Source organism: Amblyraja radiata, chromosome 38, assembly GCF_010909765.2.
Source record: "Amblyraja radiata isolate CabotCenter1 chromosome 38, sAmbRad1.1.pri, whole genome shotgun sequence".
NCBI classification, from domain to species: domain Eukaryota; kingdom Metazoa; phylum Chordata; class Chondrichthyes; order Rajiformes; family Rajidae; genus Amblyraja; species Amblyraja radiata.
This window is the reverse complement of record NC_045993.1, coordinates 4677696-4693395: the sequence shown is the minus strand read 5'-3', so window position 1 is coordinate 4693395 and position 15700 is coordinate 4677696. Positions and strand designations below refer to the sequence as shown.

The 15700-nt window shown below is 46.2% G+C and overlaps 1 protein-coding gene across 1 annotated transcript; it reads right to left on the bottom strand.

Annotated features, from left to right (window-relative positions):
* Positions 1-442: 442 nt before the first annotated feature.
* LOC116966984 (tumor necrosis factor ligand superfamily member 13B-like) lies at positions 443-2140 on the bottom strand. Its single transcript, XM_033013407.1, has one exon. It carries the CDS (start codon positions 2075-2077, stop codon positions 1109-1111), a length of 969 nt encoding a protein of 322 aa, XP_032869298.1. The 5' UTR covers positions 2078-2140; the 3' UTR covers positions 443-1108.
* Positions 2141-15700: the final 13560 nt, after the last annotated feature.

Sequence of the window (15700 nt, the reverse complement as noted above, 5' to 3'; positions counted from 1 at the left end):
CTAACCCTCCGGCAGTTGTGGAGGTTGTGATGAGGAGATGGCATTTCTTGTTTCGCATATCGTGGAAGAGTCGTGGGAGTCAGTGTAAAGGGCATGTCCCACTTTCACGACCTAATTCACGACCTCTGCCGAGTTTGCCCTTGACTCATACTTGAGGTCGTAGCAGGTCGTGATGCTAGTCGTAGGTATTCGTGGTATCAAGTAGGCCGGGGCGTTTTTTTTCGAGCCTGATGAAAAATGTCCACGAGTAAAAAAGGTCGTGAATTTGGTCACGAAAGTGGGACGGGCCCTTAACTTCCCAATGGTCGAATCTATGGAATCCTCTTTGCGAGACACAAAATGCTGGAGTAACTGTGCGGGACAGGCAGCATCTCTGGAGAGAAGGAATGGGTGACGTTTCGGGTCGAGACCCTTCTTCAGACCCGAAAGGCCACCCATTCCTTCTCTCCCGAGGTGCTGCCTGTCCCACTGAGTTACTCCAGGATTTTGTGTCTACCTTCCATTTAAACCAGCATCTGCAGTTCTTTCCTACACATTTTGTCCGCTCCATTGCGAAATCTCAAGGTATGTCTTCTTTGAAGAAGTTCCCCTCCTCTCTCCGCCGAGAGTTCAGCAGCGTCCTCTGTCCCCCTCTGTGAAGAAAAGATCAGTCTGAAGAAGGGTCTCGACCCGAAACATCGCCCATTCCTTCTCTCCAGAGATGCTGCCTGTCCCGCTGAGTTACTCCAGCATTTCACATGCTTCATTAAACTAAACTGAAAACTGAACTGATAAACCAAACTGATTTTGGGTTCCTCTGTATTTCATGCATCTTCAATTTCGCACAATTCCAAAGCAAGAACAAGGCTTTGCACGATGACTCCATCCAGATCGGTTCACAGATTTGCTTCAACCTGACTTTTAACCATGAACAGAAGACAGAAACGTGTGCTAGCTGCTCCTTCTATTTTCCTGCTGCATGAGAAAACCGTTTCCCCTTTCGGTAAGATATATATATATTTTTTTTAAATCAGGCATTTTCATCAACACAGGAAGGAATCAAGGAAGAAAGGGATTTTTTTCCTGTACAAATAGGGAGGCACTTTGCTTGTAAAACTTTGGCCAACGTTTACAGCAGTTTTATTGCTCCGAAGAATGTCCCATCACCGTTCAATGCGATTTGTGCTTGTATTCGTGGTATTACAAGTTCAAGCTCATCTCCCACTTCGAGCTGTGCAATGCCAGCAGTGAAACAAGAATTATTTGGGCAGCAAGCAGACATGTTCTGTATGCACCGGAACAGAATCACATTGGGCGCCTCATTACCAACAATGCTGGCCTTATTTCTTTTTATGAAATGCCCCATGGTAAATGTATTATCCTTGTACCACACTTGGCTGTACACCAGAAAGTAACCAGCTTCTACCACCAGGATCTTGTTACCCCTCTTGTCCAGGGCGCTCCCCTTTTTCAAACTCAGGATCCAGGGGACAGTAGTTGTCTCCATTTGGTTCTGACTTGTATCAGTTCTTCTTTCAACTCGGCACGATTGTTGTGGTCTTCCTGGTACGCATTTGTGACAGTTACTTGGCCTGGCCACCCGTCTTTGGACATTGGAGGCAATCAGTTGCACGCAGGCCTGTTGCACGCCTTCAGAGATCGATCTGTTTATCCGAAATTTCATTCTGTCTTTTGATTTATCCTCAGGGGAGGGTCGCTTCTTGAAACGTTTACTAACCTGGCGTGCCGAACTGCTCCAGTTGGCCGCCTGGCCCTTATTTAATCTTGCCAGGGCTTCCAGGCGATCGAGGTGGAGTCTGTACGTGTCCAGCTCCTCTCTCATCGACGAGATGTCTCCTTTCAGTGCAAGGACGTGGTGTAAGGCTGCCACTGCCACGCAAGTCGACATCAGAGCTGCCGAGGTTAAGACACAGGCTGAGTAGATCAAGACTCGATGTTGCGTGTCGTAGCCAGACTTTTCTTCCTCTGTGTTCATCTTCATCACAAAGTTCCCTTTATGACGGAACTGTTGCAATAGCCCATCCGAAACACAAGCACCATTTCCTGTCAGCTGGTATCTGCATACCACGTGCCACATTATTACTGCTTCTCCTTTACAATCCGAATGCTTTTACAGTCTGCAGGCAAAGACGGCAATTTGTGCTTGCGTTCGTGGTATGGGTGACGTTTCAGGTTGGGACGCTTCTTCAGTCTGAGAGTCAGGGGAGAGGGAAATGAGAGATATAGACAGGGATGTCAAGAGATTTTAGAAACGTCGCCCATTCCTTCTCTCCGGTGATGCTGCCTGTCCCGCTGAGTTACTCCAGCGTTTTGTGTCGTTCTAAGTGAATCTTGTACCTGTGACAGGGAAATTAACCAAATAATCTACGGGTTTACTTTGCAGATGGAACAAATCAGCAGGTTTAGGTGAAACTTTCTTTCAGAGAGATTAATTAAGTAGTCTATCATTGGAAAGATAATCTGTCAAAATAATGGGCTGTAGAAGGCTTCTTCATGCTTATTTTGTACCCTTAATGTTTGTATTGAGCATTGATTCATAAATATCTCTGATGTATAGGAAATTCTGGATGTGATATATCTGTCCTAGTTACTAGAAACAGAGTAAGTCCTTTTTATCATAGTTTAAAAAAAAAATTACAGTAGTATGTGCAATTCAATTGGATGATTTTAAATAACTGAGTATTTCATCATTCTCCACTAAGCTTGGACAATGCATTCCACATTTTAACTATTTGCTGCAGGGAAACATGTTTCTTTTAGATGTTACATTTGGTTCTTGTTAACAGTGGCGGACTGGCCAGGGTGTCAGCTTGCCCGATGGCAAGTGGGCCCCTGATGAAGTGGGCCCCCTATATCAAGTGGGCCCCTGATGAAGTGGGCTCCCCTATATCAAGTGGGCCCCTGATGAAGTGGGCCCCCTATATCAAGTGGGCCCCTGATGAAGTGGGCTCCCTCTATATCAAGTGGGACCCTGATGAAGTGGGCTCCCCTATATCAAGTGGGCCCCTGATGAAGTGGGCCCCCTATATCAAGTGGGCCCCTGATGAAGTGGGCTCCCCCTATATCAAGTGGGCCCCTGATGAAGTGGGCCCCCTATATCAAGTGGGCCCCTGATGAAGTGGGCCCCCTATATCAAGTGGGCCCCTGATGAAGTGGGCCCCCTATATCAAGTGGGCCCCTGATGAAGTGGGCCCCCTATATCAAGTGGGCCCCTGATGAAGTGGGCCCCCTTTGTCTCCTGGCAACCAATATTATTAGACCCAGTCCGCCACTGCTTGTATGCATAAAATGCATAAAATGCATATTTTAACGATGGCGGCTGCATTTCTTCCATTAGCAAGGCTTACTCCTTATTCTGAAACTGTAGTCCCTGGTTCTGGACTCCCCCAACATCGGGAGCACGTTTCCTGCCTCTAGCATGTCCAAGCCCTTAACAATCTTACATGTTTCAATGAGATACCCTCTCATCCTTCTAAACTCCAGAGTGCACAAGCCCAGCTACTCCATTCTCTCAGCATATGACAGTCCCGCCATCCCGGGAATTAACCTTGTATGATTATGATGTTTCCACTGGTGGGAGAGTCTAGGACTAGAGGCCACAGCCTCAGAATTAAAGGACGTTCCTTTAGGAAGGAGATGCGGTGGAATTTCTTTAGTCGGAGGTAAATCTGTGGAATTCTTTGCCACGGAAGGCTATGGAGGCTAAGTCAATGGATATTTTTAAGGCAGAGATAGATAGTGCAGGATTAATGCAGGAAAGAACTGCAGATGCTGGTTTAAATCGAAGGTAGACACAAAATGCTGGAGTAACTCAGTGGGACAGGCAGCATCTCTGGATGCTTCTCCCCTTCTCTCCAGAGATGCTGCCTGTCCCGCTGAGATTCTTGATTAATACGGGTGTCAGGAGTTATCTATGGTGTGTGTACAGGACACAATATCATAATCAAAATGGCTATTTCTGATACAAACATGAAACGAAAATTATATGTTTGTTCCATTTGTTATTGAGTCACAAAGTCCACAGAAATGCCCAGACGGAAGATAAGGTCACCTATCTGTGATAATACATCTCTGCAGATATCGCCCGATCTTCTGGGAGTTTCCAACAATCTCCTTTTGGTTTCGAATCCCATCAGCTTTGGCTTTCCCCCTGTGTTGGTTGTTTTATTGTCCTTTTCTCTACACTCTACACTGTGCTGTATGTATGTATTTATGTATGTATTGTTAGATCTATGTAGCATGTTAGTACCTGCACTGATGTAAAGCACTTTGATCGACGAGAGTTGTTTTTAAATGCGCTATAGAAATAAAATTGACTTGACTTGACTTCACTTGACTCTATCAACTGGCCAGCTCCGTAAACTGTGGAATCACCTCAGCGTTTCTGGATTCCCGCTATCAGATATTACTTTTGTCCTATTTATATTCTGTTGTGCTGCTGCTAGTAAGAATTATGACAATGAAATACTCTTGACTCTCGACTCCCCGATCCCCTGCTCTCTGCTCGTTATTTTAATGAAAAGACTCTGACCTGAAATGCAGTCTTTGTTTCTCTGCCATAGATGCTATCTGGTGAGTGTTTCTGTCATTTTTGTTTTAGTTTCAGATTTGACACATTTTGCGGGGTTTAGATTTATTTAAAATTTCCCCTTTCCTGTGTCGTTGGTGCGGTGAGCAGAGCAAAACTGCGCACTGTAATTGAAGAAATGAAACCATTTGCAAACCATTGTATATTCAGCCATTAAACCGTTTGTATACCATTAAACCAATGTACTCGAAGAAAGGGATGCATGCAGAAGCCTCCAGGTGGCGCATCCTGGGCAATGCTGATGATAGAAACTGTACCACAGTGACTGACTGAAGTAGCCAATTCTGAAAACCACCGACCGCCAACCGTCACTGACCGACCGGAAAGACGTGATAGAGAAGATGGCGGGACACGAGGAAGGACTCGTGGTTCTTGGTTTCTTGGTCCTCCAAAATATTCCAAATGGAATTTAAACTGGAGGTGGTGGAGGGAGGGCTTAAGCCAGAAAGGGTTATTGGGAAGAAAGAGCTACTTTAAATGTAGTTGCATCTGGTTGGGTAACTATAGTTGGGTGGAGATTAGTCCATGCTTTAATTGTGCGGGGGAAGAACGAATTGCTGTACACATCTGTCTTTGTAGCTGGGATCACAAATTGGATCGAATGCCCTCGTCTGCTCCTAATTGATTTGGGTTTGGTGTGGGTCTTGTAGTCTATGTCGAGCTGACCATTTAACATTTTGTAAAAACAGGTCAAACAACTCGAAGAAATTAAACCAATTGCAATATTGCAATCGTGCTTGGGAACCCACAACGAGATTCATTCTGGAATTTCAGGATTTGTATCCAGTTATGATGACGGAGTGGGAGTGGGAGTGGGAGTGGGAGTGGGAGTGGGAGTGGGAGTGGGAGAGCCCAGGACGAGAGGTCACAGCCTCAGAATTAAAGGACGATCTTTTAGGAAGGAGATGAGGAGAAATTTATTTCGTCAGAGGGTGGTGAATCTGTTGAATTCTTTGCTACAGAAGGCTGTGGAGGTCAAGTCAGTGGATATTTTTAAGGCATAGATAGATTCTTGATTAGTATGGGTGATGGGGAGAAGGCAGGAGAATGGGGTTAGGAGGGAGAGATGGTCATCTGGAGGGTAGAATTAATGGGCCTAATTCTATACCTATCAGTCATGACCTAATGAATGACCTTATGAGAATATGTTGTATGTCCACGTTGTGACATTTCATGTAGTCAGCGACTTGGCTCTTGGCTTCCATGGACCAGTTGACCCTGGGCTCCTTTGCAACATCCTTGTGACAGGAAGTTGCTGTCAAAGAGGCCTTGGTGAGTTGTGCAATATGAACTGGGTTGACATTGGCCAAGTAGGGCCCTTAAAGTGTCGCAGATATAGTGCGAGAACGGGTCCTTCGGCCCACAATGTCTGCGCCGATGGGCCATCCCTACACATCAACACTATCCTATACAAATTCTCCCAATTTCGTTAGCCCTTGCTGTCTCCTCCCATCCCTCAGCCTTCAGGCTCCCCCTCCTCCTTTTTCCTTTCCTTTCGTCTCCCCCCCACCCCCCCATCAGTCTGAAGAAGGGTTTCGGCCCGAAACGTTGCCTATTTCCTTCGCTCCATAGATGCTGCTGCACCCGCTGAGTTTCTCCAGCACTTTTGTGTACCTTCGATTTTCCAGCATCTGCAGTTCCTTCTTAAACACTATCCTACACACGTTAGGGACAATTTTACATGTACACCAAGCCAATTAACCTGCAAACCTGTACGTCTTTGGAGTGTGGGAGGAAACTGAAAATCTTGGAGAAAACCCACGCGGTCACAGGGAGAATCAAACCCGGGTCTCTGGCACACTGAGACTGTAGCTCTACTTCTACGTAGAGTTTAGTTTAGTTTAGTTTAGAAATACTGCATGGAAACAGGTCCTTCCCTAATGACCAGCTGGTTCTATACACCATACTGGGGACAATTTTGTTACCGAAGCCAATTAACCTCCAAACCTGCAGGTCTTTGGGAAGTGGAAAGAAACCGGAGCACAGGGAGAAAGCCCACGAGGTCACATGGGGTAACGTGCAAACTCCGTACAGACAGCACCTGCAGTCAGGATGGAACCCCGTTCTCTGGTGCTGTAAGGCAGCAATCTATCACCGCACCACAGTTCCAAATCTAACCTGAAGGTGTAGTGTGTTCGGCAGAATAATATGAAGAGCTGGGGTTTGTGATTTTCTTTACGATGCCAAGGGAAATGACCCATGCTTGGGCGAGAAAGTCCTGGGTTTTTGACACAACTGCTGTAGCTGGGGAATGACACATCAACTCTGAATCTGCCTGACCTTTTATGGCTAATGTTGTCTGCACAGACCTTGCATCTTGTGCGACACTGGACCAATAACAAGATCAAATCAATGCAAAAAAAAGTCCGGAGCTCCATTTTTCAATCGAATCTTTTGGGGGAATTTTCACTGACGTCTGCGGAAACCAGGCTCTCCCCCATAAACTCTGTGGTCAGAAGCAGTTTCAGGCATGAGGAGTCACGTAGATAATAATGAGATAAAAGCGACATAAATATATTTGAGATATCAAACTCTGAGATTGGAAGGGACTTTTCTAAGTATCTTCTCACATGTTTTACAAAGAAAGGTTTCTGCATTTGGCATAGATAGCATATAAAGTGATTGCTTCCTTTGGCAATAGTGTGTATACACAGAAGAGAGACACAAAATGCTGGAGTTACACAAACATAGATACAAAGACAATAGGTGCAGGAGTAGGCCATTCGGCCCTTCGAGCCAGCACCGCCATTCAATATGATAGACAATAGAAAATAGACATAAGGTGCAGGAGTAGGCCATTCGGCCCTTTGAACCAGCACCGCCATTCAATATGATAGACAATAGAGAATAGACATAAGGTGCAGGAGTAGGCCATTCGGCCCCTCGAGCCAGCACCGCCATTTAGAAGATTGAGGGGGGATCTTATAGAAACTTACAAAATTCTTAAGGGGTTGGACAGGCTAGATGCAGGAAGATTGTTCCCGATGTTGGGGAAGACCAGAACAAGGGGTCACACAGTTTAAGGATAAGGGGGAAATCTTTTAGGACCGAGATGAAGAAAACATTTTTCACACAGAGAGTGGTGAATCTGTGGAATTCTCTGCCACAGAAGGTAGTTGAGGCCACAGTTCATTGGCTATATTTAAGAGGGAGTTGGATGTGGCCCTTGTGGCTAAAGGGATCAGGGGGTATGGAGAGAAGGCAGGTACGGGATACTGAGTTGGATGATCAGCCATGATCATATTGAATGGCGGTGCAGGCTCGAAGGGCCGAATGGCCTACTCCTGCACCTATTTTCTATGTTTCTATGTTTCTATCCACAATCAGTACCCCTGTTCCTGCTTTCTCCGCATATCCCTTGATTCCACTAGCCCTAAGAGCACTATCTAACTCTTAAGGCCAGCTAAGACCTCCAGCACTGTCTGTGTGTACCCACGAAATGTGTAGGAACAGCAGATGCTGGTTTAAACTGAAGATAGACACAAAATGCCGGTGTAACACAGCGGGGCTGGCAGCTTCTCCGGAGAGAAGGAATGGGTGACGTTTCGGGTCGAGACCCTTCTTCAGACCCTCGATCCACCCATTCCTTCCCTCCAGAGATGCTGCCAGTCCCGCCTAGTTACTCCAGCATTTTGTGTCTACCTAATGCCCCTGTCCCACTTAGGAAACCTCTGGAGACTTTGCGCCCCACCCAAGGTTTCCGTGCGGTTCCCGGAGGTTTTTGTCAGTCTCCCTAATGGTCGAAAGTGGTTTCCGCTTCTTCTATGTTCCGGCGATTATTTCAAAAAATTCAAAACCGGCCGCGACTAAAAATAGGTTGCCGTTTTAAAAATCGGTAATTTTTTAGTCGAAGCCGGTTGCGATGCTAGTTGAAGGTGGTTGCCGGAGGTTGCAGGTGGTTGCCGGAGGTTGCAGGTGGTTGCCAGAGGTTGCAGGTGGTTGCCGGAGGTTGCAGGTGGTTGCCGGAGGTTGCAGGTGGTTGCCGGAGGTTGCAGGTGGTTGCCTGAGGTTGCAGGTAGTGGAAGGTAAGACTTCCACTACCTGCAACCTCCGGCAACCACCTACAACTTTCAGGTTTCCTAAGTGGGACAGGGGCATTATTACAGTTTACTGTACACACAAACAGTGCCGGAGGTCAGGACTGAACCCTTATCAGCAGTTATTTCCTACACAGTAGTATTCATTTATTATTTTGACTGTGAGATGCCATTCCAGAGCTGGTGAGTACTGCCCACAACAGATAGCAGGAGTTTCAAAAAATGTTATCATAGAGGGACATCAACGACAAAGTATGCTCATTTCACACATATAACAATAGCATAACATCACCCACATACAGTAAATGTGACTCATATACATTAAGATATAGTGTAACTGTAGAAACAAGGAACTGCAGATGCTGGTTTGCACAAAAGGACAAAGTGCTGGAGTAACTCAGCATCTTTGGAAAAGGGTCCCGACCTGTAACGACGGCTGTCCATGTTCTCCAGAGATGCCGCCTGGCCTGCTGAGCTACTCCAGCACCTTGTGGCCTGTCACCTAAAAATGTGTTCAGGTCTCTAGTGCTGGAGGCATCTTTTGACCTGACGAATGCGTCACCTCCTGACTCACTCCATGCAGACACATCTCAAACTGGCTGGTTGGTTCTGGAATAAATTCATCATCGTATTTCTCCACTGCGCTGGTGTGAAGTTCACCGCGATATCGGTTTCTCTAAGTTCAAGCGACCCCTTGCATTCCCTCTTTCTCCGTCCCTCCCCCACCCTAGTCCTCTTGCTAATGTCACCGTTTGTATTCCTTCGTTATCACCTCGTCCCCAGCCAACAATGGACGTCGTCGATGCAGGCTCTGCTGTGTTCTTGACCTTCCCAAACCTCTAGTTTCCCCCTCCCTGACTCCCAGTCTGATGAAGGGTCTCGACCCGAAAACACACCTATTCCTTTTCTCCAGAGATTAAACCAGCATCTACAATTATATATGAGTCTGAAAAAGGGTTTCGGCCCGAAACGTCGCCTATTTCCTTCGCTCCATAGATGCTGCTGCACCCGCTGAGTTTCCCCAGCAATTTTGTGTACCTTCTACAATTATACTGATAGAAACATAGAAACATAGAAAATAGGTGCAGGAGGAGGCCATTCGGCCCTTCGAGCCAGCACCAATGAATTCCCATTCATTGTCATCATGGCTGATCGTCCCATATCAATAACCCGTGCCTGCCTTCTCCCCATATCCCTTGACTCCACTAGCCCCTAGAGCTCTATCTAACTCTCTCTTAAATCCATCCAGTGATTTGGCCTCCACTGCCCTCTGTGGCAGAGAATTCCATAAATACACAACTCTCTGGCTGAAAATTTTTTTTCTCACCTCAGTCTTAAAAGACCTCCCTTTTATTCCCTGGTTATGGACTCGCCCAACATTGGGAACATTTTTCCTGCATCTAGCTTGTCCAGTCCTTTTATAATTTTATATGTTTCTATAAGATTTTCCCCTCATCCTTCTAAACTCCAGTGAATACAAGCCTGGTCTTTTCAATCTTTCCTCATATCTTTTCAATCTTTCCTCATATTGAAATCCATGTCGGATAGGACAGGTTTCTTCCAGCTAACAATGATCATGTAGGTTCTTCAAACTAACGACGATGTATTCTTTGAGCTGCATTGCCTTTGTCCCGTTTTCACACCTTACACTTCCTTATCTCCTCTGACTCTCAGTCTGAAGAAGAGTCTCGACCCAAAACGTCACCCGTTCCTTCCATCCAGAGATGCTGCCCAAATATCCTATAGAGGAGCAAGATAGTCCACTCGACGAAAAAGACGTAGTACGGTCATGGGCAGATTCATGGGTAATTTAAGGCCCCATTTCCGTAACCGGGTTCCGTCTCCGCATCAAAGATCCCATAGGATAATAGTGCGGAGACGGAAGCCGTTACGGAAACATCCTCGTAAAAATTAAAGTTATTTGGTAAAAATCTTCCTCATTTTCAGAATTATAATTTATTAACACAAACTGTTCCCCCGCAACGTTGATCACACTGCGGGTCGGGTCGGGTCCGGTTACTGAAATGGATGAAAAAAAGGCCCACGTTCTGTTCCGTTGCGTACTACACGTCAGCCCATTGCATTTAGCAGGAGTTGTCTATCTTGCTCCGCTATAGGATCTTTGGTCTGAAGAAGGGTCTCGACCCGAAACGTCACCCGTTCCTTCCATCCAGAGATGCTGCCTGTCCCACTGAGTTACTCCAGCATTTTGTGTCTAACCGGCACCTGCAGTTCCTTCCTAAACATTGCACGTGATACGTCATAGTAGACTAGGTGGCAGATATATTAACGATCTAATTATAAATCTAAAGCAAGGAAAAAAGAATGTAGAAACGTGGAACTGCAGATGCTGATTGTCCCATCATCCTGGCGAGAGGGCCTGAACATCGTGCCGCTGTAGCGGTGACTGCGGAGACCTCAAAGGCCACGACCACGGGTGAACAAGAGGAAGAGGACTGGACTTTATTGCCTTCCCTCACAGTGGGGAACATTGATCCAGCTGTGGGGGATGTTCATGTTATATTCTATAGTGTTGTGTTCTTTTTATTTTATTTGTGAGCTGCATGGTAACTCAAATTTCGCTACACCATTTGGTATATGTGACAATAAATGTCCCCGACCAAGGGAAGGACTTGAACTTCCAGGACAAGGGGTCACAGTTTAAGGATAAAGAGGAAATCCTTTAGGACCGAGATGAGAAAAACATTTTTCACGCAGAGAGTGGTGAATCTGTGGAATTCTCTGCCACAGAAGGTAATAATAATAATAATGGATGGGATTTATATAGCGCCTTTCTAATACTCAAGGCGCTTTACATCGCATTATTCATTCACTCCTCAGTCACACTCGGTGGTGGTAAGCTACTTCTGTAGCCACAGCTGCCCTGGGGCAGACTGACGGAAGCGTGGCTGCCAATCTGCGCCTACGGCCCCTCCGACCACCACCAGTCACTCACACACATTCACACACATTCACACACAGGCAAAGGTGGGTGAAGTGTCTTGCCCAAGGACACAACGACAGTATGCACTCCAAGCGGGATTCGAACCGGCTACCTTCCGGTTGCCAGCCGAACACTTAGCCCATTGTGCCATCTGTCGTCAAGGTAGTTGAGGCCACAGTTCGTTGGCTATATTTAAGAGGGAGTTAGATGTGGCCCTTGTGCCTAAAGGGATCAGGGGGTATGGAGAGAAGGCAGGTACAGGATACTGAGTTGGATGATCAGCCATGATCATATTGAATGGCGGTGCAGGCTCGAAGGGCCGAATGGCCTACTCCTGCACCTATTTTCTATGTTTATTTCGCCTTCCATCACAGTGAGGAATGTGGAGGAGTCACTGTGGTGGATGTTGATGTTAAAATGTGTTTTTGAGTGATCTGTTGCTTTTAATTGTATGACTGACCTGGCCAATGAAATTCCTCGTATGTTGCAAAACATACTTGGCGAATAGAGTGTGATTCTGATTCTGATTCTGATGAGGGGTGATCTTATAGAGATGTATAAAATCAAGAGAGGAATGGATCGGGTAGATGTTTGCCCAGAGTAGGTGAATCGAGGACAGAGGACATAAGTTCAAGGTGAAGGGGGAAAAGATTTAATGAGAATGTGAGGGGTAACTTTTTCACACAAAGGGTGGTGGGTGTATGGAACAAGCTGCCAGATGAGGCGGGGACTATCCCAACACTTAAGAAACAGTTAGACAGGTGCATGGATGGGACAGGTTTGGAGGAATATGGGCCAAATGCAGGCAGGTGGGACTAGTGTAGCTGGGACATTGTTGGCCGGTACACAAAAATGCTGGAGAAACTCAGTGGGTGCAGCAGCATCTATGGAGCGAAGGAAATAGGTAACGTTTTGGGCCGAAACCCTTCTTCAGACGTTTATCGGTAACGTATTTGGCCCGAAACGTTGCCTATTTCCTTCGCTCCATAGATGCTGCTTCACCCACTGAGTTTCTCCAGCATTTTTGTGTACCTTCGATTTTCCAGCATCTGCAGTTCCTTCTTGAACACATTGTTGGCTGGTGTGGGCAAGTTGGGCCGAAGGGCCTGTTTCCACACTGTATCACTCTATGACTCTATGATAAGGGAACTGATGTCAGTGTCCTCTCCCAGGCCAACGTTGCCAGCAGTGAGGCTGTAAACACATAGAGAGGCCTTCACTGTTGCTTTTTAAATGTATGACTGACCTGGCCAGTGAAATTCCTCATATGTTGCAAAACTCAGATTCTGAGTTGTCTCCATGTCTGCCTTCCTTCCGCAAAGACCGCTCCCTCCGCAACTCCCTTGTCAATTCTTCCCTTCCCTCCCGTACCACCCCCTCCCCGGGCACTTTCCGTTGCAACCGCAAGAAATGCAACACCTGTCCCTTTACCTCCCCCCTCGACTCCATTCAAGGACCCAAGCAGTCGTTCCAGGTGCGACAGAGGTTCACCTGTATCTCCTCCAACCTCATCTACTGCATCCGCTGCTCTAGATGTCAGCTGATCTACATCGGTGAGACTAAGCGGAGGTTGGGCGATCGCTTCGCCGAACACCTCCGCTCGGTCCGCAATAACCTACCTGACCTCCCGGTGGCTCAGCACTTCAACTCCCCCTCCCATTCCCAATCCGACCTCTCTGAACTCTCCATAGATGCTTCTGCACCCGCTGAGTTTCTCCAGCTTCATGTTAACAATGCTTTACATGGGAAGAGATTGGCATTGGAGAGTTTAGAACTAGGGCTGGGACAAGGAGAATCTTCTTTACACAGAGGATTGTAACTCTTATCCTCAAATGGGTTTGGGTGTTGCAGAAGTAAGCTGTACACTGCCTATTACAAGATGTTCAATTTGTCCAGCCGTTGGCTAAGTAAGTCGTCTGGGACCATTGATTTAGGAATAAACACTGAAGAGCAATGACGTATTATAATTGGACAAACGTGCTGGAATTTATTAACACATAAGCCTTAACTCTTCCAGTTTCCAATACTATAAACGAGGCGTGGGGGATTCCCTGTTTACTTTCTCAACTCATAATTAAATTGTAAATGCTTCACTAAACCAGCAGGAAGGGAAAATCCTCAAATCTGATCTTTGAACAGAAGTGGGTGGGGGTGGGGGGGCGGTACAGTGGCGCAGCGGTAGAGTTGCTGCCGTACAGCGCCAGAGACCCGGGCTCGACACTATCCACAGGTGCTTGTCGGTACAGAGTTTGTACGTTCTCCCCGTGGGTTTTCACTGAGAACTTCGGTTTCCTTCCACACTCCAAAGGCGTACAGGTAAGTAGGTTAATTAGGCTTGGCATAAGTGTAGATTGTTCCTGGTGTGTGTAGGATAGTGTTAGTGTGCGGTGATCACAGACTTGGTGGACCGATGGGCCTGTTTCCGCGCTGTATCTCTAAACTAGGAAAAAGAACAGCACTGTACAGGAACAGGCCCATCGGCCACAATGTTTGTGTCGAACATGATGCCTGGTGAAACTGATGGTTTAAATTATGATCAGGTTACGCCTCTGAAATAATGAAATGCACCCTGATTATTTTCTGCCGAATCTTTGTGAGCTGGTTTTCATTCTGCTTGTTAATAAACAGACAATTTCTGCCTTCATTGAGATATATCTGATAGAAACATAAAAACATAGACAATAGGTGCAGGAGTAGGCCATTCGGCCCTTCGAGCCTGCACCGCCATTCAATATGATCATGGCTGATCATCCAACTCAGTATCCTGTACCTGCCTTCTCTCCATACCCCCTGATCCCTTTAGCCACAAGGGCCACATCTAACTCCCTCTTAAATATAGCCAATGAACTGTGGCAGAGAATTCCACAGATTCACCACTCTCTGTGTGTGAAAAATGTTTTCCTCATCTCGGTCCTAAAAGACTTTCCCCCTTATCCTTAACCTGTGACCCCTTGTTCTGGACTTCCCCAACATCGGGAACAATCTTCCTGCATCTAGCCTGTCCAACCCCTTAAGAATTTTGTAAGTTTCTATAAGATCCCCCCTCAATCTTCTAAATTCTAGCGCGTACAAGCCGAGTCTATCCAGTCTTTCTTCATATGAAAGTCCTGACATCCCAGGAATCAGTCTGGTGAACCTTCTCTGTACTCCCTCTATGGCAAGAATGTCTATCCTCAGATTAGGGCAAGAACGTCTTTCCTCAGATTAGATTATTTTAAGGTTTTCTGTGAGAGGTTTTGGATATCTTACCAGATGGAAGCATGTAAATGTGGATATTGGAACGTCGGTTTTGAGTTTCTTAGATGAGAAGCAGTTGTACATGGAGGCCATGTTATATTGTATATAGCGACCGTATTGTATATAGCGACCATGTTACTCAATAACCGGATTAAAACTTGCATGTAAGCAGCTCGCTGTTTTTAATCTGTGTGCCTGACTGTTTCAGCTTGGCAAGTGTAGGAAGGAACTGCAGATGCTGGTTTAAACTGAAGTTAGGCACAAAAAGCTGGAGTAACTCAGCATTCCCTCTTTCCCCATCTGTCCCCCACCCAAGTGGTACCAAAGTTGTATGGGTTGTTTTACCAAGTGTCCCTTTGTCTGTACTCGTTCTCACCTAACACACAGCTAACAATGGGTCAAATGGGTGGCACGGGTGGGGGACAGATTTGAGAAATGTATAGACTGTATTGAACAATTTGTACAGCCTCCGAAAATGTCGGATTAATTTTTTTCCCGGTTCACGTATAGTATATATTTATTATTTGAATAAAGTCTATTTTGAAATTTAAAAAAAAAGGTTCTCCCAGGGCAAGGGAGGACCACAGTCTAGGGTCCTTTCGCTGCTGTTCGTCCAATTTGCGCTGGGCCTCACTCTGACAGTGGAGGAGGACAGGACAGGACAGAAAGGTCAGTGTGGGAATGGGAGGGTGAGTTGAAGTGTTCAGAAACCGGGAGATCAGGTACGTTGGCTCAGAGCCCTCTGCTGGATATAATTGAAAGTCTCTGAAAATTCAAAGATGCAGAGAAGACGTACATTTCTCTATGCAGCAATCTTGTAGCGCTGGGGAGAATGAAATGAGCTCAGAACATTATGTCCCCCTCTGGAAACCAAAATATTGATTCAATAGCTGA

Coding starts and splice junctions, on each gene's coding strand:
- LOC116966984 (XM_033013407.1), bottom strand. CDS start 2,077: ATGTGGCACGTGGTATGCAGATACCAGCTGACAGGAAATGGTGCTTGT.